Genomic DNA, 24,860 nt, shown 5'->3' with positions numbered 1-24,860 from the left:
TGCTGTAATATGGCCAAATAGTTTAATGACAGTGACAATCTGAACATAGTATAAACTGAGTAACAAAATATGATTAATGTGACTTCATAATGAAAAACAGGTTAAAAAATATATTACATTTTTTTCCATGACACAGCACACTGTATCGTTTTGCAGGACAGTTCACCCAAAGTGTTAAAGTTGTGTGCTTTGCATCTGTTTGTTTATAGACATATTCTATCTTTGCATTTCAAACGGGTGAAAATAACATTTGAAACTTGTCTTGTTTACCTCTGCTCGACAACAAAGCCTCCACTTCTTACATCTTTCTTATTTTGCTCATTCTGTCGGTTTATCTCTGCTGAAAAACTCAAAACCTACCAAAAATGTTTAATTTCACGTCAATCATAGCCGTCATTTCTCGCCGAATAGAGCTGACAGTGGGTGAACGGTCCAAATCTTGAGCTGAGTTAGATGCAAATGTCTTTTATTCGGTTCATACCTGAAGTGATCTGGGTGATTTTTTTTTTTCCCCCCGTGTCTGCTGGTTTCCAGCCACAGCGAACCTTTCCCTGTAAGCGTATTTTTCATTTGGCTCAGGGTAATTATTATGTCATCAGGCCCCCAATAGCTGTCTAATGGCAGCGTTGCGGTTGCTCATTATTTGTGAAGTTAAATTGAACAAGCTTCAGTCAGAGGAATGATGATAGGCTGAGGCTCCTTAATGTAGTTTGAAAAGGAAAATTAGAAAATTAAAATAATTTGTAGCAAGGTTCAACCGAAGCAATAACCGCCTCTAAGCGGTGTATATAAATCCCGAAAATCACAGGAAGGATCTAAACCACTGTAGTGATATAACTCGTCCGAAGGGTGGGTGTGGGGTGTGTGTGTGTTGGGGGGTTGTTGTTGCTGAGGTACCTTTCATTAGCTGAAGATGTCTTGGGAGATTGCTTGGGCTGTTATCTGTGAAGTCTCTGAAAAAATTGTTCTAAATCACCGTCAGAACAGCCAGAGCACACACTGATCGTCAAGCAGTTTAGTCCAAACATTGCAGAATGACAGATATTTAATGTAGAATGACAACTTCTAAATATTGCAGAACATTGGATGTTTTTGCTTTGTTATTCATTTTATCATTTTAAAAATGCTTTCATTGAGTGAATCACCAGATATGTTGATGTGATTGTTCTGAGTTGTATTAAAAGAGCGTTTAGCTGTAAAGAAAAAGAAAGCAGAACCAATCTGGTTTGAAAAGATTAAACACCTTTACCACGCGCTGCTCTAAAAATCCTATTTCCTGTTGTCCTTTCTCTCTTGCAGGGCTTTGAAGACCCCAAAGACAAGTGAGTAGTGACTCATTGTGCTTGTTGTTTTGTCTGTGTGCCACCTTAGAGGATTTGTTCTTGCTTTGCCCAAGACGATAGGCAATGATCCTGAAAATGAGCTGAAAGACAAGAAGAAGCACTTTGAAACACAAATATGATTGTCACTGGTAATTTTAACTGGAAAGTCAGAATAAATGGCATAATAATAAGATGATGTGCAAGATCTTTGATTTGTATGAGAGTCAGTGTCCAGGTAAAGGATCAGTTTAAATTAAAATGTTTTGGGGGGGGGTTTCAATTCGGTTTTGCCAGAGTGCCAAATCATAACAGTCACCTTAAGGCATATTATATTGTAAGGTAAAGACCCTACAATAATACAGAGATAACCTTAACAATCAAACAATCCCCTATGCAAGTACTAGGTGACAGTGGGAAGGAAAAACTCCCTTTTAATAGGAAGAACCAGGCTCAGTTCAGTTTTCAACATGTTGGAGGTTCAAAGTGAAAATTAGGGCAGTTTTGTATGGAAGAGGTAATGCAGGAGTCTGCATTTGCACTTTAACCCTTTATCATGCAGCTGTAGCTTGAATATGTGTTGTGTACACAGCTAAGATAATAAAAAAGTGTGCCAGCGTCCATCAATATATGAACTTATCAGAGCTTGGTGGTTGCAATCACAGTTTTAAGCATCATTGATCGATAAGTCATCTAACGTTTCTTGGAGGGCAGGTTAAACGTGTTCCAGGATCGCTTCTAGCAGATGAATGCTTGCAGTTGTCGTATAATCCACCTGCATGAGTGCTAGTGTCTAAATTCTGATTCTCTCCATGAGTCTTTTGCTGCTGGACAGAGTTTATGTTCTTAATGTGTTGCAGTATCAACTGTTTCATCCAAGATTTACAAAAAAAAAACAGGGCAGAGGAAGGGATAGTTAAGCCAAAGGCTCTCAGTGATCAAAGAGGAGCTGTCGTTTATGGAGAAGCTGTCCTCCTCTTCTCCTCCAAATAGTTCTGTATATGTGAGTTTGTTCTGAGCTGCAGCATCCAAGCCTCTGCCTCTGCCGCAGGCTACAGCACAGATCTTACTTCTTATGCAGACTGACAGGTTTTTAGAGTCGAGAGGAAGTACATGCTGGGTTTTTCGTCAACTGCTACACTGGATACGATGTCACAGCTCAGTTTGGAAATCTGTTTCCATCTGTCTTAAAATCAGTGAATGTAACGTATATTAAGACTTGACATCGTAGAGACAAACCAATCCTTTCTTTCTGATTTGTTGAGGCCTCAAATGCCACCGATTAGAGCTACAGTACAGCACTGAAACTGACAAGTGTTTAAAGACAAAACCTTTAAAGTTAGACATGTCTACACAAAATATTCCAATTAACTACTTAACAACTCCTAAAATTCTGCCTCCAATCGCTCAACTTCTGGGTATTGTTAAATCCAAACACAGTATTCCAGACTAACCGTCAAATGCATTTTATATGTAGGTGAATCTGCGTTTTGCAGATTTAGTGATTGTTTTTAGACAAATTGTCTCATCTGACTGTTCAAGTTTGAGGGCTGCAGTGATCTTTCAGGTCAGAGGTGTGAAAAATCTTCCTGACTTCTCAGTTTCTTCCATCGTTTTCACACTTAATGTTAATATTGGACAAAGATAACCCAAAGAAATAAAAAAATACAGTTTTTAAATGATAAGTTCAATTATTAAGGGAAAAAAGCTATCCAACTCTACCTGACAATACGTGAAAAAGCAGTTGCTGCTTAAACCCAATAACTGGTTGCGCCAGCCTTGGCAGCAAGAACTGCAATCATGCATTTGCAATAACTGGCAATGAGTCTTTCATACTGCTGTGGAAGAATGTTGGCTCACTCTTCTTTGCAGAATTATTTTAATTCAGCCAGGAGAGTTTGAGCATGATTGACCTGTTTAAGGTTATGCCAAAGCATCTCAATCAGATTTAAGTGCAGATTTTGACTGGGCCTAGGTTTATGCCGGCTGTAATGGGACTCAAAGCTTCCAAGAAGTTCAAATTTTCTCTCATCAGTCCACAGAATCTTTTCCCAAAAGCCTTTGGGATCATCAAGACGATTTTTGGTAAATGTGAGATGAGTCTTTGTTTCCATTTTGATCAGCAGCTGTTTACTTCTTGGGACTCTCCCATGGGTGCTATTTTTGTCTTGTCTCTTTGTCATTGTGAATCATGAACTCTGACCTTTAGATGTTTTTAACATGGTGTTCTGGGTTCTTTAATGAGCTCTCAGATGAGTTGCCTATGTGCTCTTGGAGTAATTTTGTTAGGCTGGCCTCTCCTGGGAAGCTTCACCGCTGTTTCCATGTTCTCATTTTCAGTGTTGGGAAGGTTACTTTTAAAATGTATTCCATTACAGATTACAGAATACATGCCCCAAAATGTATTTTGTAATGTATTCCGTTACGTTACTCAATGAGAGTAACTTATTCTGAATACTTTCGATTACTTAATATATTATCATGCTGTTTACAACTACATGAATGTGATTTATTACTATTACTGAAGTTCCGCGGGTCTGAACCGTAGTAAAGGACCTCTGACTAATACGTCGGTTCTGTGTTGGGCTCGTAGCCGAAAACTAGCTTTACTTTGTTGTCTGGGTCAACTTTGCTTGCCAGAGACAGAGAGAGGCGTTGAAAGGCTGCTCCAACGGAACTTATTGTTTCGGAGGAAAACACGAACACAGTGTACAGTCGAGTCTTAATATCTTACTTACAACTGGGCTCGTCAGGCACTCTTCTTGGCTGCAGTGGTTATTATTATATTTACATGCTTCCAGCTCCCGTTTCTGCTACGATAACTACTTTTCGACTCTCCTTTTTCTCCCTCCTCGCGCTCACAGACACATAACGTGTATGGCAGTCCATTCTCCCTGCAGCACGGACTACACTGCCCATGATGCTACATTCTTTAGAGCTATGTTTGTAGCATTCTGCCTGTTAGCTTAGCACAACAACAACAACAAAAAAAGGCGCTCTCTCACCCAGGAAACACAGTCACAAAGAGAGCGCGTCACCCTGTAACCATGGTAACCGTAACGCTGCCGCCTGGAACAACAGAACGTAGCTGTCAAACAAAACCCAAACAGTCCTGACCCGCCACGATATGAAACAGGAAAGTACTGCTGTGTAATCCATTTATTTCAACAAAGTAACTGTATTCTGAATACCACCCTTTTAAACGGTAACTGTAATGGAATACAGTTACTCATATTTTGTATTTTAAATACGTAACGGCGGTACATGTATTCCGTTACTCCCCAACACTGCTCATTTTTTGAATAATGCCTCTCACTGTGGTTCACTTGAGTCCCAAAGCCTTTGAAATATCCTTGTAGTCCTTTGCAGACTGATGGATGACAATCACTTACTTATCTGTTCTTGAGTTTCTTTAGACTGTGGCATGATTGTGTTGCCATTTTTTAAGATCTCTGAGTCTGCCTCACTTTGTCAAACAGGGATTTCTTAATTCTTCAGGTCTTGTAGTAATCAGGCCTTGAATTGAATTGAAGTCAACTTTCAAAAAGAAAGCTTATCTCTGATCATCAAACTAATTTGATGATGTATGCAAAAAAAAGCCCCTAAGAAATCAGATCGCAGCACTGTGTATGATTTCCTATTTGCAGCTACACCTCAGGTTACAGTGGGTTGTTAAGGTGACCCTCGAACAGTTTTAGTAAACTTCTGTTTAGTCAATAGTTATTAAGAAAGTCTTTTGGCTTGATTTTCAGACAAGTTCTTTAAGAAAGCAGTGGATCAAAAAGTTTAGCTGCAGTAAAGCCAAACAGTCTTTGTTGACTCGGCATGAAATGTAAATGTCAATCAGTCTCCTCTTGTTTTATTCAGGCATTTTATTTTCAGAAACACACAGGAAAACCTAAACCCAGAGGACGAGGTGGATGAGTTTCTGGGCCGGGCCATCGACGCGCGCAGCATCGACCGTCTGCGCTCGGAACACGTCAAGAAATTCCTGCTCACCTTTAGAGAGCCTGACCTGGAGAAAAAGGTTAGACGCGCACACACGCGGACACACAAAGTCCAACTGCCAATATAGCAAAAGATAATTGGCCGTGACAAGCAATCTTCTTTGTGCAAAAAGCTCTCTCTTTTTCGGTCCCTCTGGGAAGTCACTCAAAAGCAAAGTATAACACAGAAAGAGAGGAAGCAGGGGTTTAAATGGAGAAGAGAAACTGCTTCAGACAGTGAATGGCAGGCTGAGAAGAGGTTTGCAGCTGGGTTGTTATAAAAGGAATTTGGGAGGAAAAAGGGAAAAAGAGTTTTTGCTTCGTGTACGGTGAAAGTGAGATCTGAAGGAATTTTGGAGAGCCTCCGGTTCCATGTCTGTCAGACCACTTCTGCCTTTAGGCTCGTGTACAATCTTTAAATCCTGTTGATCCACAGTTTGATTTTGAGGCACAGCAATATCTCCAAGTTTGGAGAAACAAGTTTCTCTTGGCCATACAGAAGGAGTATTTCAACTTAGAGTTTATCCAGTAAAATAAACTTTTTGCAGGATAGCAGCTGAGTAGCCGCTGCACATGCCAGACACGGATCAGTTGCTAAGATTTCTTTCATTTTTAAGGATCGTAAGTAGTTTTTTGATATCGGGATATGGTTTTCTTTTCAGCTGTAAAACGCCAATAACCAATTTTTTTTTTCTTTTTTAAACTTCACCAAACATCACGAAACAATCTTTTCAGCTTTGAAATATCAATACTCACTTGAAAACCTCACTGTCTTTCAGCCATTGTTCTCACATACGAAAGTCTAAGTCAGAATTTACGTCTGCACGAACAAATTATGCCTGTGCTCTGCAGGCTCGTGAGAATCAACTGTTCAAACTCTTGTCATATTTTTACATTTTGTTGTCTTTATTTTTCTAATTTTTTATTGACTGGTTCAAAGCTCCAGTTTGCATACAGAGCTAACAGATCAACTGAAGATGCCATTGCTACAACGCTCCACACCACCATCTCTCACCTGGAAGTGCAGGGCCGTTACGCCAGGCTGCTCTTTGTTGACTTTAGCTCTGCTTTCAATACGATACTCCCGGACAGACTAATAGATAAACTGCTGGAAATTGGACTTCCTTCCACCACCTGCCGCTGGATCAGAGACTTCCTCTCAGACCGTGTACAGAGAGTTAGAGTGGGGCCTCATCTTTCCTCAGCCCTCAGCCTCAACACCGGCTCTCCACAAGGCTGTGTACTGAGTCCCCTACTGTACACTCTGTACACACATGACTGTGTTAGTTCCCACCCAGACAACACAGTCATCAAGTTTGCAGATGATACCACTGTGGTGGGGCTCATCTCAGGGGGAGATGAGACTGCATACAGAGCTGAAGTTCAGAGGCTGTCAGATTGGTGTGCAGACAACAACCTGGACCTCAATACCACCAAAACAAAAGAACTGGTAGTTGACTTCAGAAGGAGGAAGTCCGAGCTGCAGCCTGTCAGCATCAACGGGGAGTGCGTGGAAAGGGTCTCCAGTTTCAAGTTTCTGGGTGTGCACATAGACACAGACCTCCAATGGAGCTCTAACACCTCTGCGGTCTTAAAGAAGGCCCAACAGCGTCTCCACTTTCTGAGAATCCTCAGAAAAATGGACCTGAAGAAGGAGCTGCTGACCGTCTTCTACCGCTGCTCCATTGAAAGTGTGCTGACATATTGCATCGGTGTGTGGTTCTCCAGCTGCACCACAGCACACAGAAAGGCACTCCAGAGGGTCATCAACATGGCCCAAAAAATCATTGGACATCCTCTTCCCTCCCTGAAGGACCTGTACAGCACTCGCTGTCTCAAGAGGGCACGCAGCATCCTACGGGACTGCACACACCCAGGACACCGGGTGTTTAAGCTGCTGCCGTCTGGCAGGAGGTTCAGGCTGCTGAGGTCCCGAACAAATAGACTCAAGGACAGCTTTTACAACAGGGCAATAGCCCTGATCAATGTAAATAGCTGACCTGACTGGATACCTCCCTGGACTTTTTAGGGGGAGGTAACAATGTTTAAAACGATAACAATAATATTTATATTTATAACAAGGTGCAATAATAATTAATGTGCAATAATAACAGTGTGCAATACACATACACTTATTCTTCTTTTTTATACTAAGTTAATATACTGTGTTGTGTTGTTTGTTACGTTGTGATGTGTCATATCGTGTCGTGTTGTGTTATATGTAGTGCCGACGTAGGACAGTTTTTCCAATTTCATTGTACTACTGTACTATGTATGACTGTGCAATGACAATAAAGAGTTATCTTATCTTATCTTATCTTAAAGCTTGAGTATTTCAAGCTCGTGCTTTCTAATTTCAAATGGGATTTCAAAGCAGCCTCAAATCTTGACGGAGTTAAATGTCATCTGCGCTAAATGTCAGCTGTTCCCAGATTCTCCGAATGAAGAGGAAGTATTTAGAGAAATAAATAAAAGTCGAGGCTTACACTAGTTAAACCCATGTCAAGTGTGAACTCGTCATTTTTGTGATTTATGTCTGACTCGAGTACAGCTCTGCTACAAGCGTCTGTGGTGTTGACGTACTCGTTCCAAAATACCCAGAGAGACATAATTGAGTCAGACTTTTCATACTTTTTTATCTTGTTGGTTGTTTTGTATGTTTTTCACCCCTCATGCCGTCAGAGGGACAGAATGTGAGAAAAGTCTGTGTCACTGAACTGCTGTCTCCTTCCCTCCTGCAGTACTCCAAACAGGTGGACTCCAGGTTTGGGGCTTATGTGGCCTGCGCCTCCCTCGTCTTTCTCTTCATCTGCTTCATCCAGATTGTCATCGTGCCACCGTGAGTCAACACTTGGAAATAATACACAGATAGGACCGTGGAAGTTTGAGATTTACTTCACAACTTTGAAAAGTTTACTCTGATTACAGTTTAAACAATTGTAGCTCAAATGTATGAAATAAATAAGTGCAGAGTACACAAAGTGAGCTTAAACGGCCACACGATTCATTTATATATTAAAATCAGATAAACTTTTAGGACTAGAACTTTGGAGAAAGAGCACTTTTTACTAAAGGTTTTTCTTAATATACATAAAAGATAATGTGGGGGTGGGACGGGGTAATAAATATTCCTTTTGGTCTAAATGCAGTTTTTAATAATGCAGCACAATTTTAATATTCATTGCAAATTATTTTGTGAACTTCATGGCCATGGGCTTTGGACCCCCGGCGTCTCCAAGGCCTAGTTTGAGAACTACTGCTTTACACAATCAAAATTGGGTAGGTCAACATTTGCCACTTTATTAGGTACACCTGTTCAGCTGCTTGTTAATGCAAATATCTCATCATCCAATCAGCATTTAGGCATTTAGACACGGTCAAGACGACCTGCTGAACTTCAAAGAAGCATCAAATGGGGATAAAAGGTGGCTCCGAATGTTGCTGGTCTGAGTATTTGAGAATCTGCTAACACGGGATGCTTTGAAAATAGAGAAATTATCCAGTGAGCCGAAGTTCTCTGGGAGAACTTGACGCCAGGGGCCAGAGGAGAATGGTAAGCTGATATTAAGGCTTAAATAACCAGTCGTTAAAACCAAGAAGCATCACTAAACTCACAGCACATTAAAACTAAAAGCAGATGGACTGTAAATTTAGAGACCACACAATGTGCCACTCCTGTTAGCTGAGTGCAAGAAACTGAGGCTGGAGTTCCCACAGGCTTACCGAAGAAAACCGAAAAGTGCTTCCTGGTATGATGAGTCTCAGTTTCTGCTGGAACATCAAATTTGGTGTTAACATGATCTGTGCTGTGCTGCATCATCAGTTCAGGCTGATAGTGATGAAGAATTAAGGCAGTCTGAAGTCGAAAGGGGGTCCAACCTGGTACTAGCAAGGTGCACCTAATAAAGTGGCCAGTGGGTGTATATATAAGAAGTTGCTCCAAGTTGAAACTGAATTGCTTGGTCTTCTAAATAGTACTCCCATGGTATAATCCCAAAAGCTGTCTTTATTAGGCAAATATAACTATCTCCTTATATTTCATAAGCACTAATACATGCGTTTTAATAAATTGTTTAGAAACTATGTCTTTGTTAGTGGTCAGTGTGTGCGTTCAGGCTTTGGAGCCTTACAAAACTCGGCACAGCTTTAGTCTTAATGCTGTCTGTTCCAAGTTCTCTTCCAAATTCTTCAGCCTTTATCCTTAAAACAGGACTTATAAAGATGAATCACTGAATAGAGGAGTAATAAAAGATGATGAGTAATAAAAAAGAATATCAGATCAAAATCAGCATAATTGCACCCGAGCACTGGCCAGATTTTAAAGCTCTGTCAGATTTTGTCTCAAAGCGAGCCCTCCTCTCTCTCTTCTTTTTTTGCAAACTGCACTCAGAGGTTTCTCCCTGCCCATCTCTTAGTATTGATCTTCTTTAGCCTGCCTCTTTATTAACCTTTCTCCTCAGTACTTTCATCTCACCACTCCTCTCTTGTCTTTTAATCCTGTCCTTAAAGTCCCACATAGGCTGCCTCCTCACATCTCATGTCCCTTGTTATTTAATCTATTTTTATAATCGCTTTTACCCTCTTAATCTTAATGCTTCTTCTCTTTGGTGTTATTCATTCCCGTCACACCCACGAGTAAGATGTTTACTTCCACAGTATTTAGCACAAGATTGTAGACTATAAAGAGAAAGTGTTAACTTATCAGATGCCACACTGACTGTGAATTGCAGAGTAATAAATATTGCAGTAGATACATCCAATCTCTTTGTTGTCTGCAGCTCCAGACTGATGATCGGCTTCTTCGTCACCTGTCTCATTATCCTGACGGCTGTTATGTTCGTCTCAGCTGTGTACTGCTGTTTTGGGGTGAGAAGTCTATGCTTGTAATGAATGACACAGAGAAACTCAGAGCTTTGCTCAGATTTGTTGCAGATATAAGGCATTCGGCAAAGTGATAACCAATACAAGCGATTATAGATGCTTTTATGAGAATGTTATCCCGTAAGATAGCTGCCTCGTTTCAGTTCAGTTCAGCGTAAGACATCGTTCAGACAAATCTAAATGTTTTATCGGGCTGTGGTTTGGATGCTGTACTTGTTATGAATTGTGGTCAGAGAATCCTTCATCTAGAAAATGAAAGATATTCTCCTCAAAGGAAGTTCTTTTTGATCAGAATCTGTTACATTTTTACAACAGACTCCCTTGGTGCGTATCTATTATATGAATTAAAAATTGTTAAGTTTCCCTCGTGTTTATGTGAGTCTTTGAGAAAAGCTGCTCCATCTCATATTTACTTTATCTAACATAATTCAGGATACGTTTCATGTTTCTGTAGTTTGTCTGTATTCTTGCACAAGATTATTCACAGAAGGGAGCCTTTGTTCAACTTTGTTCTATAAAACTTTATGCATATTAGCCTAAGGTTACTAGACTATAAACTTCAACAGCAACAACATAAACTTTCAGCAGTCTCTGCTGTCAATTTGATCAGTATTTAAAGGTGCAATTATTGTTTTTTGAGTTACAAAAATGATTCTACTCATAGATAAACATTAATTAGTGGGTACTTACATGCAATATGTAATTCCAACAAACTGATGCATTCTCATAAACTTAGAATTAGTCCATTAAAATAAATAGGAGCAGGCTCCAATTTGTGGAAGCTGTCATGTTGCCTCGCTATCTTCAACACAGTTGCCGAAACGGACATCTCGGTTCCACCAAATCAGGTTTTATTTGTTCAGCTAGAGACCAGCCACATGTGTAGTTTGCCAAAGGCGGGGAAAAGAGAACTCATAGGAATTCATTAGGAGGCAAATGTTAATTCATACCTGCACCTTCAGGCTCAAGATGTGAAGGCTCATGCTTACAGTATGTGAAGTTGAACATGAAGGAAAGAGACAGCAGGACTGGCATCTTAATAAAACATCATCCTCTTCCTCCTAACTGCTAGCCTCATCCCCTGAACTGAAAACAGAGCTCTAACTCATGACTGTCGCACTTACTTGTTGTCAGCAGATTAGACATGCAATCCTCTCATCCACACACAGCTGACAATGAGCCGGCTGAACAACAGCAGCTGGTTTTAAGCTAACATTATACAAGCTAATGTTCGGCTCGAGTGTCCTAAAAATCCCACTTTCCCTCTCGTGACCGCCGAATTACAACCACACATTGTATCAGAGTTTATTCACTAAGTCCAACCATGTTAGATACACTTCACTGACGATGGCTAACAGCAGCTAACAGAGGCTAACAGAGGCTAACAGCAGCTAACAGAGGCTAACAGAGGCTAACAGCAGTGTTTACCCACAGAAAAGTTTAGGATATCCTTAAAAACTCGCAGTCAACTGCAATCTATTTACGTCTAGTGGTGCGATTTTACACTCTGTACCCTTAACAAAGCCTGTGACTCTAAATATCAGGTAAAAACTGAAGATATTTCACATGGTTATCCTAGTAAAATGTTATGGAGTTTTCATTTTTAAATAACAGCTAACACAGCATTTTTTAAAAATTGCATTTCATAGGATAACTTAAGGAATAGTATTTTAGTAAAATATTATCAATCTCCCAATGTTTAGGTAGCTGTTTCCTCCCTCTGTTCTCAGTTTTGATCTGTTTGTGTGGACTTTAGCAAAGAACAGATTGTGCTTTAACAGAAGCAGCTGATGTTCTTTTTGCACTACGTCTTCAGCTGCGTATTTGGTGCCTGTTCAGTAAACACAGGGGTACTGGGCGCTGTGCTGTAATAAAGACAGTTACAGAATAGCATGCAGCTCAGTTGATTACTTTGTTGCGCTGCCTCTAATGTAATTATCTGGTACATTCTTCTGGAGTTAATAAGTTCGCAAATTTTCACAATCTCTTCCACAAGTTTCTATAAAGTGGGCCTTGTCGAATAAGATTTGCAGTGAGACCGTAAATCCTTTTGTCGATCAGTTTTCTTTCTGCTGTTGATGACTCACAAGAAACGGGAAAGGTTTGAGAAGAGAAAAATAGAGCTGCTGCTTGAAGGTTTCCATAACGGTGAGTCATGGCTCTTTTTTTTAAAAACAAAATATAAAAAAAAGCAGAGCCTCTTTTTTACACAGAGCTGTAAAAGCATGGTCAAACTGGAAACCAGTGACTGAGAAAATGAAGTCAGTTAATTCAATTAAAACTGAATATTAATTGTTGGAATTCTTCTGTCCTCCAGATCTTCCCAGTGCCTCTGCAGACACTCTCTAAGAGAATAGTTCAGTCTAGACTAAACAGCACCTTGGTTGGTGTCTTCACCATCATCATCGTCTTTCTTTCTGCTTTCATCAACATTGTAAGTTTTCATTAACAGGATTCCCAAATTCCCATTTTCTTGTCATGGGTCAATGTTTCAAGGAGAGGTTTTTGACTATGATGCTTTTGAGTGTCTGGATTTGAAAGTCTCGCAATAATTTTGACCCTTTTTAGTTCACGTGCAGCAGCCATGACCTGTGGAGTTGCATCAAAGCACAGCACAACATCAGCCTGGACAGTGTCAATGCCTGCCATGCTTACTTCCTCAACTACAGCCTGGACACACAACACAGCCCCTGTGGACATGATGGCCTCATCTGCAGCTTTCCTGAGGTACAGATGCCTTGTTTTATCTATGGCCTATCTGTTTTATTTATTAGATTATTTCATCAATAAATTTACAGGTATCCTTTTAAAGTATGACACAACAAACAAAGAAAAGAAGATCCAAGTTTGTTGAAGACTAAGGAAAGTTAGGCGGATGATTTGTCTAAAAAAAGTACAGCCAAAAGATAACCTTTCAGAAAATGCCAGTTGAAGTTTAAATACTAAAATCTGCTGGTCAACTCACTAAAGTACATTACATCAGGCCTCAATAGATCAATTAAGTTCCTTCCATCCAACCATCCATCCCTCTTTCCATTCTTCCTTCCATTGCCACTATCCGAGGCCAGGTCACAGGGGCAGTAAAGAAGCCCGAACCTCCCTTTCCCCAGCCACTTTCTCCAGCTCATCCGAAGAAACACCAAGGTGGTTCCAGGCTAGCTGAGATACATAATCTCTCCAGTCCTGGGTCTACCCATAAGAACTCTTCCCAGCAGGACATGCCTGGATTTCCTCGCCCAAGAAGTGCCCAGGAGGTTCCTCCTGACTCACTGAACTCCTCACTCCCTCTCTCAGGCAGGGGCCAGCTGTCCTTCAGAGAAAGCTCATTTGTGCTGCTTGTGTGTGTCTCTTTGAGTCACTACCCAGAGATTGTGAACATCAGATGACCCGTAAATCAACAGCTCCGCTTTTATGCACAGCTCTCCCTTCACCACAAATGACTGGTACAGCGACATGGCCCCAGTCCATGTATCAATCTCTCGCTATACTCATTTGTAAACAAGACCCCAAATTCCTCCACATTTAAGCAGCAACTCCTCCCTGACCCAGAGTGGACCCTCCACTCTTTTCCAGCTGAATACCATGGGCGTAACATAACATATATAGTCATCATAAGGCGCTTTATATTGTAATGTAAAAACCCTATAATATTACAGAGCAAACCTCATTGATCCAATAATCGGTATAAGCAAACACCGCACGGAGAACAAGACTGTGGCTTAGGTAGGTCAGCCATCTGTTGCAGCTGGTTGGGCAGTGAGGTGAAACAGAAGAGACCGGAGCTGATGGATAACCTGCGGGCTGTCCGCATAAGTGCAAATTAATTTTATTAATCCTAAACTGAACAACAGCCAATGGCACGAGTCCAGGACTTAAATAAGACACAAATACGACTCAGGTGCTGCTGCCAAGTTTCCCTCATAGGGATAAAATGTGGGCAGAATCTCATTCATACAACACTTTTCAACCAGGTGTTGCAGCTCAAGGTGATGCACAACAATATTAAAACTGCAAGCAATAAAATAAAAAGCAACGATAAAACACAAGCACTAAAAAGAGAGAAATGCATGTGCTTAAACAAGTTATGTACTTTATAGAACATTAATGAGCATTATGACATCTAATCATTGCTTTCTGCTGTGACGAATGGTGTAATGAAATCACCTTGTATACCATACACTGTTAGAGCAAACACATGGTTAAAATTGGGTAAAATTTGTCTTGCAAAGTACTGCATTGCTTTTTTTGAACACCACACACACACACACACACGTAACTGTAAGATTTCAATGTGAGACTTCTGACATGAAACGAAATTTTGGGAGCAGAACAAATGGGTGCTAAGTGGGGGTAATTGCAGCTGTAAATGTTAACATTTGGTGTGCACACTCGTGCTCAAATTAGAAGTTAAGCAGTGAAAATGTGGGTTAATCGTGTGTTTTATAACTCATCCAGATGCAGCTTGTTCAGTCAGAACTGTTGCAGCATATAAAGCCTGGCCACTAAACAATAGTCTCTTTGCATTTTCTCCCTCAGTACTTCTCGTCCTGCGTGCTGCTGAGCCTGCTGGCCTGTTCCGTCTTCCTGCAGGTCAGCAGCATCGGTAAGCTCTTCCTCATGCTCTTCATCGAACTGCTTTACCTTCTCATCATGGAGGTTCCCAAAGTGAGCCTCTTTGACAACCAGGACCTGCTGGTCATGGCCAATGCCATCAACAACGCGTGAGTCTCTTTATTACACCTGTGTGTGTCTCTGTGTGTCATTTCATGCCTGTAATGATTAAAGCTTCGAAGGTGTGCAGATGTTCTTAGTGCTCACCGGCTCTTCTCTGTTCCTCCCTCACAGTGAGCCCATGAATGGAACAAGGTGAGACTGATGGCGGGACCCAAAGTGGTCTCTGTCATCTGTTTACGCTAACAGCATCATTATCACTCCTCTGGCACAAATGGAACTATAATGACCTGCTGGCAACAGATGCTAACGCTAATTAGCCAAGATTTAGAGGGCAGCTTGTTTTTGTGTTTTATGTTATTTTCCTGCAGAGTACAACTTTAACTCTGTGTAATACCTGCATATATCAGTGATTGTGGTAGCTGGGTAACTCGGCATAAAATCTATCTGTAATACTAATATGTGTATGTGCTGACCTCCAGGTGTGGAGTAGACAAGGTGCCTCTAAAGATCATGACTCCAGTGGTGATCACAGTCTTCGTCCTTGCCCTGTACCTTCACGCCCAGCAGGTGGAGTCAACAGCAAGGCTTGACTTCCTGTGGAAACTGCAGGTTAGTGTGTGTGTGTGCGTGCGCGTGTGTGAGAACAAGAGTAAACAGAACCTATAGCGCATTGCTGCCCCTTCCCCTTGTATAGTTATGATTCCATTGGCCTCTGATGCTTAAAAAGTAGTTTTGGTTTTTTTTCCTCCTGGTATCCGAGTTAAGTGTCATTATGTGACTTTGTAGATACGTATTTGGTGTGCTTTTTAGCATAAATTTGCATTTTTAGGAAGGGAATCGCTGTTATTATTTTGTGCTAGGAAATTAATTTAATTCAAAAACATGTTGGGATTGAAAGAAAATAAACACAGCTAGCCCAACTTGCCACTTGATGCAGAATGTTATGATTTAAATGAGCTGCAGTTGGTTTAAAATGTGGCATTTAACAGCTGATTTAGTTGATTTAGACTTTGTCAGGAGGAAGTGGATTTCCATTTATTTCCTTTAAGTGAAAATATTTGGTGATTTGAGAAGTGATGAGGCTAGGCAGTACCTGAATATCGTCATCAGCATGACAGGGAAAATATACATATTTAAACAGGCATGGACACAACAGTTGTGCATAGATCTGTTAGAAATGCAAATGATGTCTCACTGTGTTCCTTTAAAGGATGATAATAGGAATAAACAACAAATTAACTTTAAATGTGGGTCAGACATCCTGTCAAGGTGAAGGCTGGAATCAGAAGCCAATGAGAACAATTAAGTGCTGTAATTTTAAAGCTTTGTAGAAATGAGCAAATAGGCAGCATCACAGAGTCCGTCCACTCTCTGCAGTATATTGTAGTTGAGTTGAGGTCTGGACTTTAGCTGGGCCATTGCAACACTTAGATTCTTTTCTTTTTCAGCCATTCTGTTGTAGATTTACTGCTGTTTTGTGGATCAGCATCTGTTGTAACTTTGGCCAAGCTGTAGTTGTTGGACAAATGGACTCACATTCGACTCTCCAATACTTTAGCGTACAGAGGAGTTCATGTTCGATCCAGGTCCCGTGGATGCAAAAGAAGCCCAATTCAAAACACCACCGCTACCGTGCTTGGTAGCTGAAATGAGGTGGCGATGTGCATTTTAGTCAGATGCAGCTTTGCAAACCTAGACTGTGCTCCCATGTAGACACATACAGGGTGAACAAGTGCTCAACATGAGATATTTCTGATCATAATATTATTCATCTAACTGTAAATCTGAATAACAGATTGAAAAATACATTATGGAGACTTAACATTAGTGTTAAAATATTGAACTGGCTATGAAGAAAATGAAAAATGAAATTAGGGACCCTAATGGATAATAAGAATGGTCAAGCAGATTTCTTGGATAGTCTGGGAAGACTGTTAACACACACCTGACTGCTCAGGACCAACAAACTGCCAAAACATCTGCTTTCATAGAGGTATTCACACTTGCTGACAATGATTGATGATCTTAATCTCAGTAATCAAGTGTGTTTTATTGGCTCGGTAAGATTGGTTACACTCGTAATTGTAAGCATGTACTTAGGTGTACCTAGATTAGTATAAAACGTGACTCTGAAAAGTTTGCATCCCCTAACATGAATCATTGCTTCACCAATAAACACTGAGATAGTTTACCAAATTCTGTTGTTAAGAAACTTTTTGTTCTTATTTGAGAAAGTACAAACATGTCAGAGGGTGTATGTGTGTGTGTGTGCGTGTGTGTGTGAGTGTGCGTATAATAACCAAATAATATTCAGTACAGTATCAATTTGACAATAAGAACATTCCTTAAGGGATGTTCATGGCTTCTTTGGCATTTTCTGAAGGTTGTGAAGCAGGCTGTTCTGCTTGTAGTTGCTAATCCAGTCAAGTGGATAAAAAACTTATTTAAAAAAGCTGCTGGAGGGCTCTCTATTTTCCAGCTCACTGCTGTCACCAATGGTTAGTAAAAAACAAGGCTGTGAGTCTCAAGCTCCATTTGCAGTTTTGTGAGGCTGAGATACCAAAACAAAGTAAAGAAATTTAGTGATAGGTAAAAGGGTTTTTTCCTGAACCTTCTTTAAAAAATAACAACTTAGTGGTGATTACCTGTCAGGATATATTACTGAATGCTGCTGGTGGGGCGAGATAATATGTTAGGGGACCACCAAATTCATTAGCATTCATCTTCTTGGCATCTTCAATATCTGTGCCAAATGTCATAAAAAATCCATCCAGTTGTAAATGAAGTATTAATCTTTAATCCTGTTCTCTAACTCCTCACAAGGCCACAGAGGAAAAGGAGGAGATGGAGGAATTGCAAGCCTACAACCGCCGTCTGCTCCACAACATCCTTCCCAAAGACGTGGCTGCTCACTTCCTGCAGCGGGAACGTCGGAACGATGAGCTCTACTACCAGTCGTGCGAGTGTGTTGCAGTTATGTTTGCCTCTATTAGTAACTTTTCTGAGTTCTACGTAGAGTTGGAGGGCAACAATGAGGGAGTGGAGTGCCTGCGACTGCTTAATGAAATCATCGCCGACTTTGATGAGGTAAGATCTGAACTATTCCAGTTGGAAGCTGTCTGAATGTATGAATGCAGAACAACGGCTCTGATAACATCCAATTACTGTTTGCTGTGTTTATTTGGTTACTATTGAATCCAGTGGACCCAAAACTCTGCTAAATATGGCCACTGATATTACAAACCTTCGTTCTGCTATCCTCAGATCATCAGCGAGGATCAGTTCCGCCAGCTGGAGAAGATCAAGACTATCGGCTCCACATACATGGCAGCCTCCGGCCTCAATGACTCCACGTATGACAAGGTCGGGCGGTCACACATCCGTGCTCTCGCTGACTACGCCATGAGGCTGATGGACCAGATGAAATACATCAATGAACACTCCTTTAACAACTTCAAGATGAAAATAGGTGGGTAGCAGGAAAGAAAAATGGACTTTTTTTGTAAGACTGTTGACTGTTGTTGACTACAGCTCCAGTAAAAGTAACTGATTTGCCCAATTGGAACTAAAGAACCAGTTTCCAAATTGAAAAGATTCTGAGATCTGATTTTGTAGGATATATACATCATATCTTTTAACCTGCACCTCTGTTTGGCAGTTTTAATTATTCTATATTTATTTCTTTTCCTAGGTCTTAACATTGGCCCGGTGGTGGCTGGGGTGATCGGGGCCAGGAAACCTCAGTACGACATCTGGGGGAACACTGTAAATGTGGCGAGTCGCATGGACAGCACAGGTGTACCAGAGAGAATCCAGGTAACAATTTTATATGTCCCGTCATTTAAATTCACACTGATGATTTTGTGTACTCAGATAATCAGTAAGTTATTTAAAATCAACTATAAAATTTGCATTCCATCAGTAAATTATTCTGAACTCCTTCCCTCCCACCTCCTTCAGTCTATTTTGGTGAAAAATTTGAAATTCATCCAGTGTGCATAAGCTCTGTAAAACCACACTTATCTGTCGACTGAAGGGAGGAAAAAAGGAGTGTATTCAAGGTAATGAAGAATGATCGTTAAAAATGGCCCTACTGGTTTTGCTTTATCAGATATTCAATCATTAAAGCTTAATAATTCAAAGCTAATATGAACACAGATTGAATTCTTTAATTTCATCCGATCTCTTTACAGTCCACCTTTTTGCAGGAAAAAGTGACAAAAGAGAAAATATGAGCTGCTGCTTCCTAATGAACACCAAATGGCTCCAAGCAGCATTTTATTAGTAAAGTTATGAGTTTCATTTTTGTAACTTTCTGTAACTTCTGCAGTTGTTTTTGTTGGAAACTTGTATTAAAACTCTAATAATAGAATATTTCCCAGTGGAGGTAGCCAAACTCATCGAGCCAATGACTATAAATCAGGGGAAAAGGCATAAGGAGTTAATACAAAATGTTATTGACAGAACTATGGCATCAGATGTGTTTATTACCACTAATTCAGGAAGAACAACACAGAGAACTGATTAGACACTCCATTGGTGATTTACAGATCACAAGACGTGTGCATAAACTATATAATTCCCCTCTCGCCCCTGTGGGCGGACTTTATCCTTCAAGCGCGAGTCCTCTACCAGAGGCCTGGGAGCTAGAGGGTCCAGCACAGTATCTTTGCTGCGCTTTTCTGGACAGAGATCTCTGATGTTGTTCCTGGGATCTGCTGGACGCCTAACTTGGGAGTCACTGCACCAAGTGCTCCGATTACCACTGGGACCACTGTTACCCTCACCCTCCACATCTTCTTGAGCCCTTCTCCAGCTTCTTGTGTTCCTTCTTCATGATATTGCTGTCATTCTGTATAGCTACATCTATCACTACAGCCGCCTTTGTCTGCTTGTCCACCACTACTATGTCCGGTTGGTTATCCATCACCAGTATCTGGAAGTCCCACAGGATCTTAGCTCGGTCATTCTCGACCACCCTAGAGGGCGTCTCCCATTTTGACCCTGGGACTTCCAGTCCATACAGATGTTCCTGTATACTTTGTCGATCACTTGGTTATGGCGTTCCATGTATGCCCTGCCTGCTAGCACCTTGCAACCTGCTGCTACGTGCTGGATTGTCTCAGGGGCATTATTACACAGCCTGCACCTGGGGTCTTGCCTGGTGTGGTAGACCCCAGCCTCTATGGATCAGAGTTTGTTCCTATGCTACCATGATTAGAGCCTCCAGAATGAAAGATAGTCCAGCTTTGTCCGGCCACTGGTAGGATTGCTTGATATAAGCCACTTCCTCTATCTGCCGATGGTACATACCGTGCAGGGGGTTGTCCTTCCATGATGTTTTTTCTTCTTGCTCCTCTTCTTTCTCATATTTCTGCTTCCTGAGGTATTCACTAAGCAGTCAGTTGTGGCCATCTTCCTGATGTACTCATGGATGTTTGTTGTGTCATCTAGGACTGCTTCATCAGTGCAGTCACCTTCTTCAGCCAGTAGGCATGAATCATGTTAGAGCCTGGTGCTTCTTACTGGACCTTTTCTTGGATGTCTGTCGCTGCCATGGATCCTGGATCCTGTTCGGGAAGGATGCTGTGGTCTGCTCTTAGAGCCACTAGCCACTGAGCATTGCCGTTATGGGTTGTGTCCTTCTCCCTTGAATGGTTCAGTGGAGTACAACTGGTTTATTCTCCTGCCTTCTAGCTCTCTGGTATACCTCTTCAAGTGGCTGGCCAAGGATGTGAGTCTTTGATTCGCAGTTTCCAAGGCTTCAGGTATCACTGCTGCCATGGTGATCATCAGTTTCAGTGACGGTAGCTACATTTCGCATCTTCTAGATGTACTCCAAGTAGTCTTGGTAATCGGCGGAGGGCCAGCTGCTCTTGCACTCCCAAGGAGCCAGACTTTCTTGCATGTTTCGTAATTTTCCAAGCTTTCTGAAGGTCTTTCAACATTTATCGTTGGACATTGGCTAATTTTTCACTCATTTTCAGATGAGTCCTTGTATCTGACCAGAGAAAGTTTTCTCTGTTGAGTACATAACACTGAGCTATGAATTGTTTAAGCATTAAAAAACAGCTAAGAATCAAGGTAAAATATTATCCTTGGGCACGTTTGATATTGAGACATGGATTGGTCTCCCCAGATTCCTGATCTCAACATTATTGATTATTTCCAATTTTCGTAGCAAAATATAAAGAGTTTAAGACAGCACTGTAGTCAAATTAAACTGGGTTCAACTTGACTGAAAGTTATTCTTTCTAGAAATTATGGTTCCATTAAACTCCATCTTAATCAATGACACAGCATGTTTGACTTTCAAGCTGTCAAATCATTGGTCACTAGGAGTTATTAGCAAAATAATGATAAATCTCAAAAATGCTGACCAGGGAATTAAATATTCCATTCTCCATCTGCCTTCAGGTGACCCCAGAATTGCACCAGGTACTGAGCTCTTATAACTACACACTGGAATACAGAGGAGTGGTCACAGTCAAGGGCAAAGGAGAGATGATGACCTACTTCCTCACCAGTGGACCTTCCAGCAGTTAACCCACACTAAGTGACAGACACATAGGGGGTTACACGCCTTACGACATACAAAGCAGGCTTAGGGTGGACTGAGATTGAACTTTTCTCACAGCACTGAACCCATCTCAAACCTGAGGCCATAAAGGATGAGGAAAATGTTCATCCCAACGCCCAGCCTGTGGGGGAGCCGATGAGTCGGAGAAGCCTCGCTACGAGTCAGCCGATGAGACCAAAGATGTCCAGTCAGAGCATAAAGACAGATTATTGGTCAGCTGTGCGAGTCTGGATCCTGAAGGAAAAATGGTCAATAAGAAATTTGATTTGCTTCAATCAGCCGTAATTTTCCGATGGGTTTTTGGACACACCTGCGGGAGGACATAAGCTGCATTACCTCTTCTCTTTCGCTCTGCCTTGCTCCTGCTGAAGTATATACAGTATGTACATGTAAAACACAGACAGTTTTATGTGTATGTACAGAATTTCACGTATGGTTTGTAATACCTTTGGTCCATGTTGTGATGCAGGTATGAATCTCTCAAGTATGGACACTAAGCCAGCACTGCAGCACTATCCGTCCTTGTGTCATTATCTAATCACATCGGTAACTAACAGATTCATGGAGGAGATAGTCTTTATTGCTGAAGAGTGTGTCCTACAGGTAACCGGGTTTCCTGAGATTATATGAATTTCCTTTTATAACAGAAAGAAAACGCTGCACAGTGTTTACAGAAAGCTTCCCGCCAGATGTGCAATATCACAACCTCAGTAGTATCAACAGCATAATATATATATATATATATATATATATATATATATATTCACAAACACATAAAACAAAGAGGATGTCAGTAAAGAGCTTTTTCTAATCTTTAACATTTTCTATTTTAACTTCGAAACACAAACCCTATGAGATATATTAAGATTCTATATTTTGTACATGAATATATATATTATACATATTCAGATATACATACTGTATAATTCATGTTGGGATTTCAGACGTCCTCACTGGTGTTGCCTGATGTTAGCACTGCATCACAGCTGATGTTCCGTTTAGCTTCAGCTCCCCCCAAATAGCCTCTTTTCTTGCCCTTTTCTCACAGCGAAAAGCAAGTCTTAAAACCGAGCAAGGCGGTACATTGAATGACGGACTAGAGGATGGAAATGCATCAGCCTTGGTGCTCAAAAGCCATTTCTTTTTGCACTCCAGTGCTTTCAGCCGTCCACCTTGTTGTGCTCTGCTCCCACAGCTCCCCACTCGCTTGCTCAATCAGATGGTACGACCCAATGAATGTCCGATGATCTCCGATGAGGCCTTTAACATGGACTCTGTACTGACGACGGTGATGATGCTCATCCTGTGGACAGGGACAGATAAGCACATGTGGACATGTGCCCAATTATCTGCTGTTTTCTTTCCTTAACAGAGCAGTTCTCTTCAGTATTACATCTTTATTCAGCGTGTCATCAGACAAACTGACCTGGCTGGCTCATGAACTCAAGTGATTTTTAATGATGATATTACCAAATACTTCACCTGGTTTGGTTTGTTTTGTCACAGGAAAACGTAAATGGACAGAAAAATGTTTTCACCTGAGAATACTGAATCCAGAAAACTTCAGAACCAAGTTTAAAGGATAAGGCTAGAAAACTGTATATAAAAGATGGATGTAGGCATGCATGACGTCACCCATTGGTTTGTGAAGTATTGTTAAGCCTTGAGCTAACAGTTTAGAGGCCACTGGGGGTGGATCTCACTTAGAAACACCGCACGCTCATCTGGTTGTCAATCGCAAGGAAGATCATGCTCTGCTTTGTTCTCTTATTTGACTGTCAGTAGTCAATATCGTGCTGTATTTAGACACTTGAAGCTAGCAATCAAGACGAACTAATTAGGAAAACGCTTACAGAGGTCATAGATAACTGGAGCCTAGTAAGTGTCCTTCCAGATTTCTTCTTCCAGTAAAATCAAACTTGTTTTTGTAATCAGAGGAGTCGCCCCCTGCTGGCCATGAAAAGCATGTTTAAGGCACCTAAACTGCATTGGCTTCTATTTTCAGACCTGTGAAGCTATGTCCATATTTTATATAGAGTCATATTATTATAACTGTCAACTGATCTCATGAAAAGAGCAAAATTAACATTTTAAGTAATGCCTGCAATATTCTCTCCACTTGCATCTTGTGAAAACAAACTGAATTTGTGCGTGAAGTTATTTAAAACTTACTATGCAGATCAGTATTTACTTCACTACGATGTTGTATGTATTAAGTGGACTCAAAATGAACTGCAGTCTATGGACTTCTATCTGAATAACTAGCCTCAGGTTCTATTTAAATCCTGCATATTAACCTCCTAAGACCCAAACTCTTCCACCGCATGCATTTTTAATTTCTCTTTGATATTTGGACATATTGGGGCCCGATGGATGTAAAAACAAAGAATTACTTTAATTTTTTACATTTATTTTTATTTTTTGCCTTATTTTTGTTTTTAAGAAAAATGAGAGCCACATAGGAGGATATTCATTTAAAATTTTGATAGAACAGTGACAGTGTAATGTCCTCGTAAGTGGATATCAGGCCCAAAATTCAGTATTTTGGTCTAAATAACCCAAAATGTGATGTCCACATATGTGGACGCCAGCTCCTAGGAGGTTAATAAATGTATTAATTTTAAACTGCTGTCAGAAAATAATTAATTTGGACACTTTCCATTAAAAAAATATTAATAAATTGATAGTTGAACTTGAAAAGATTATTTAAACTCACAGAAATGTGTTGTCAAATTCCGGCCAATCAGAGCTCTTCTACCACTCAGTGGGCGGATTTTCAGTTTACGGAAACTATAAATGTTTAAGCGGGAGTCAGATATTGTTGGCAGTCCCAGCAATAGTCCAACTTATTAAAAGATTTAAAAAAATATTGTTTAAAGAGGAGAGAATCAGTTACTTAGGACTAATATTTAATCTTTCAGTATGTATTGAGTAACACATGCAAATGAAACAATTTATTAACAAGTTAGACTTGTTTCACTCTATTAATTTATTTTAATTCAGACTTGACGCGCTCAGTAAGTGCCCATGATGATTATATGGAATAATTGCCTCACTAATCGTTGCTTTTGAACAACATCAGAATTTAGTCCACTGGAAATTTGGTCGTTTCATGGGACTTTGTTGACCCAAAAATATTAGCACTAGCCTTATCCTTTGAATTTCATTCCTTTTTAAAGAGTAAATGGCACTATGATTCTGAGCCTGTGGAATGAAGGGGAAAAACCTGCACTGGTCGTCTCTGGCGTTTTTTTTTTTAATCTTTGTTAATGTACTGTACTGCTGCAACCATTATCTTCACACACCCCGGCTAATACCTATAGGTGTCATTCCATATGATTCCAATTGGATGCACTGCCATTCTACACCCACGTCACCCCCCTCTTTCTACTGTTCACTGTGCATGAATGTGCCATTAGG

General features: G+C 40.7%; 1 protein-coding gene across 2 annotated transcripts in view; it reads left to right on the top strand.

Annotated features, from left to right (window-relative positions):
* adcy5 (adenylate cyclase 5) overlaps window positions 1-22,219 on the top strand; it is a 98,008-nt gene extending 75,789 nt beyond the window's left edge. The window contains exons 9-21 of one of the 2 annotated variants that reach the window (XM_085383642.1): window positions 1,300-1,322; window positions 5,202-5,346; window positions 8,047-8,144; window positions 10,084-10,171; window positions 12,504-12,620; window positions 12,755-12,913; window positions 14,723-14,907; window positions 15,032-15,052; window positions 15,340-15,469; window positions 17,684-17,947; window positions 18,125-18,329; window positions 18,552-18,676; window positions 21,278-22,219. In XM_085383642.1, the coding sequence (XP_085239768.1) occupies window positions 1,300-1,322; window positions 5,202-5,346; window positions 8,047-8,144; window positions 10,084-10,171; window positions 12,504-12,620; window positions 12,755-12,913; window positions 14,723-14,907; window positions 15,032-15,052; window positions 15,340-15,469; window positions 17,684-17,947; window positions 18,125-18,329; window positions 18,552-18,676; window positions 21,278-21,406 (1,689 nt within the window). In that variant the 3' untranslated portion in view covers window positions 21,407-22,219. Of the gene's footprint in view, window positions 1-1,299; window positions 1,323-5,186; window positions 5,347-8,046; window positions 8,145-10,083; window positions 10,172-12,503; window positions 12,621-12,754; window positions 12,914-14,722; window positions 14,908-15,031; window positions 15,053-15,339; window positions 15,470-17,683; window positions 17,948-18,124; window positions 18,330-18,551; window positions 18,677-21,277 lie in introns of both variants that reach the window. The other variant, XM_085383641.1, reaches the window with a different exon arrangement.
* Window positions 22,220-24,860: the final 2,641 nt, after the last annotated feature.

This window comes from Rhamphochromis longiceps, linkage group LG16 (assembly GCF_057381845.1).
Source record: "Rhamphochromis longiceps isolate RC_006_pf linkage group LG16, R_longiceps_female_GT1.1, whole genome shotgun sequence".
Lineage (NCBI taxonomy): Eukaryota > Metazoa > Chordata > Actinopteri > Cichliformes > Cichlidae > Rhamphochromis > Rhamphochromis longiceps.
The sequence above is the reverse complement of the archived record's forward strand: the minus strand, read 5'-3'. Positions and strand labels throughout refer to the sequence as shown.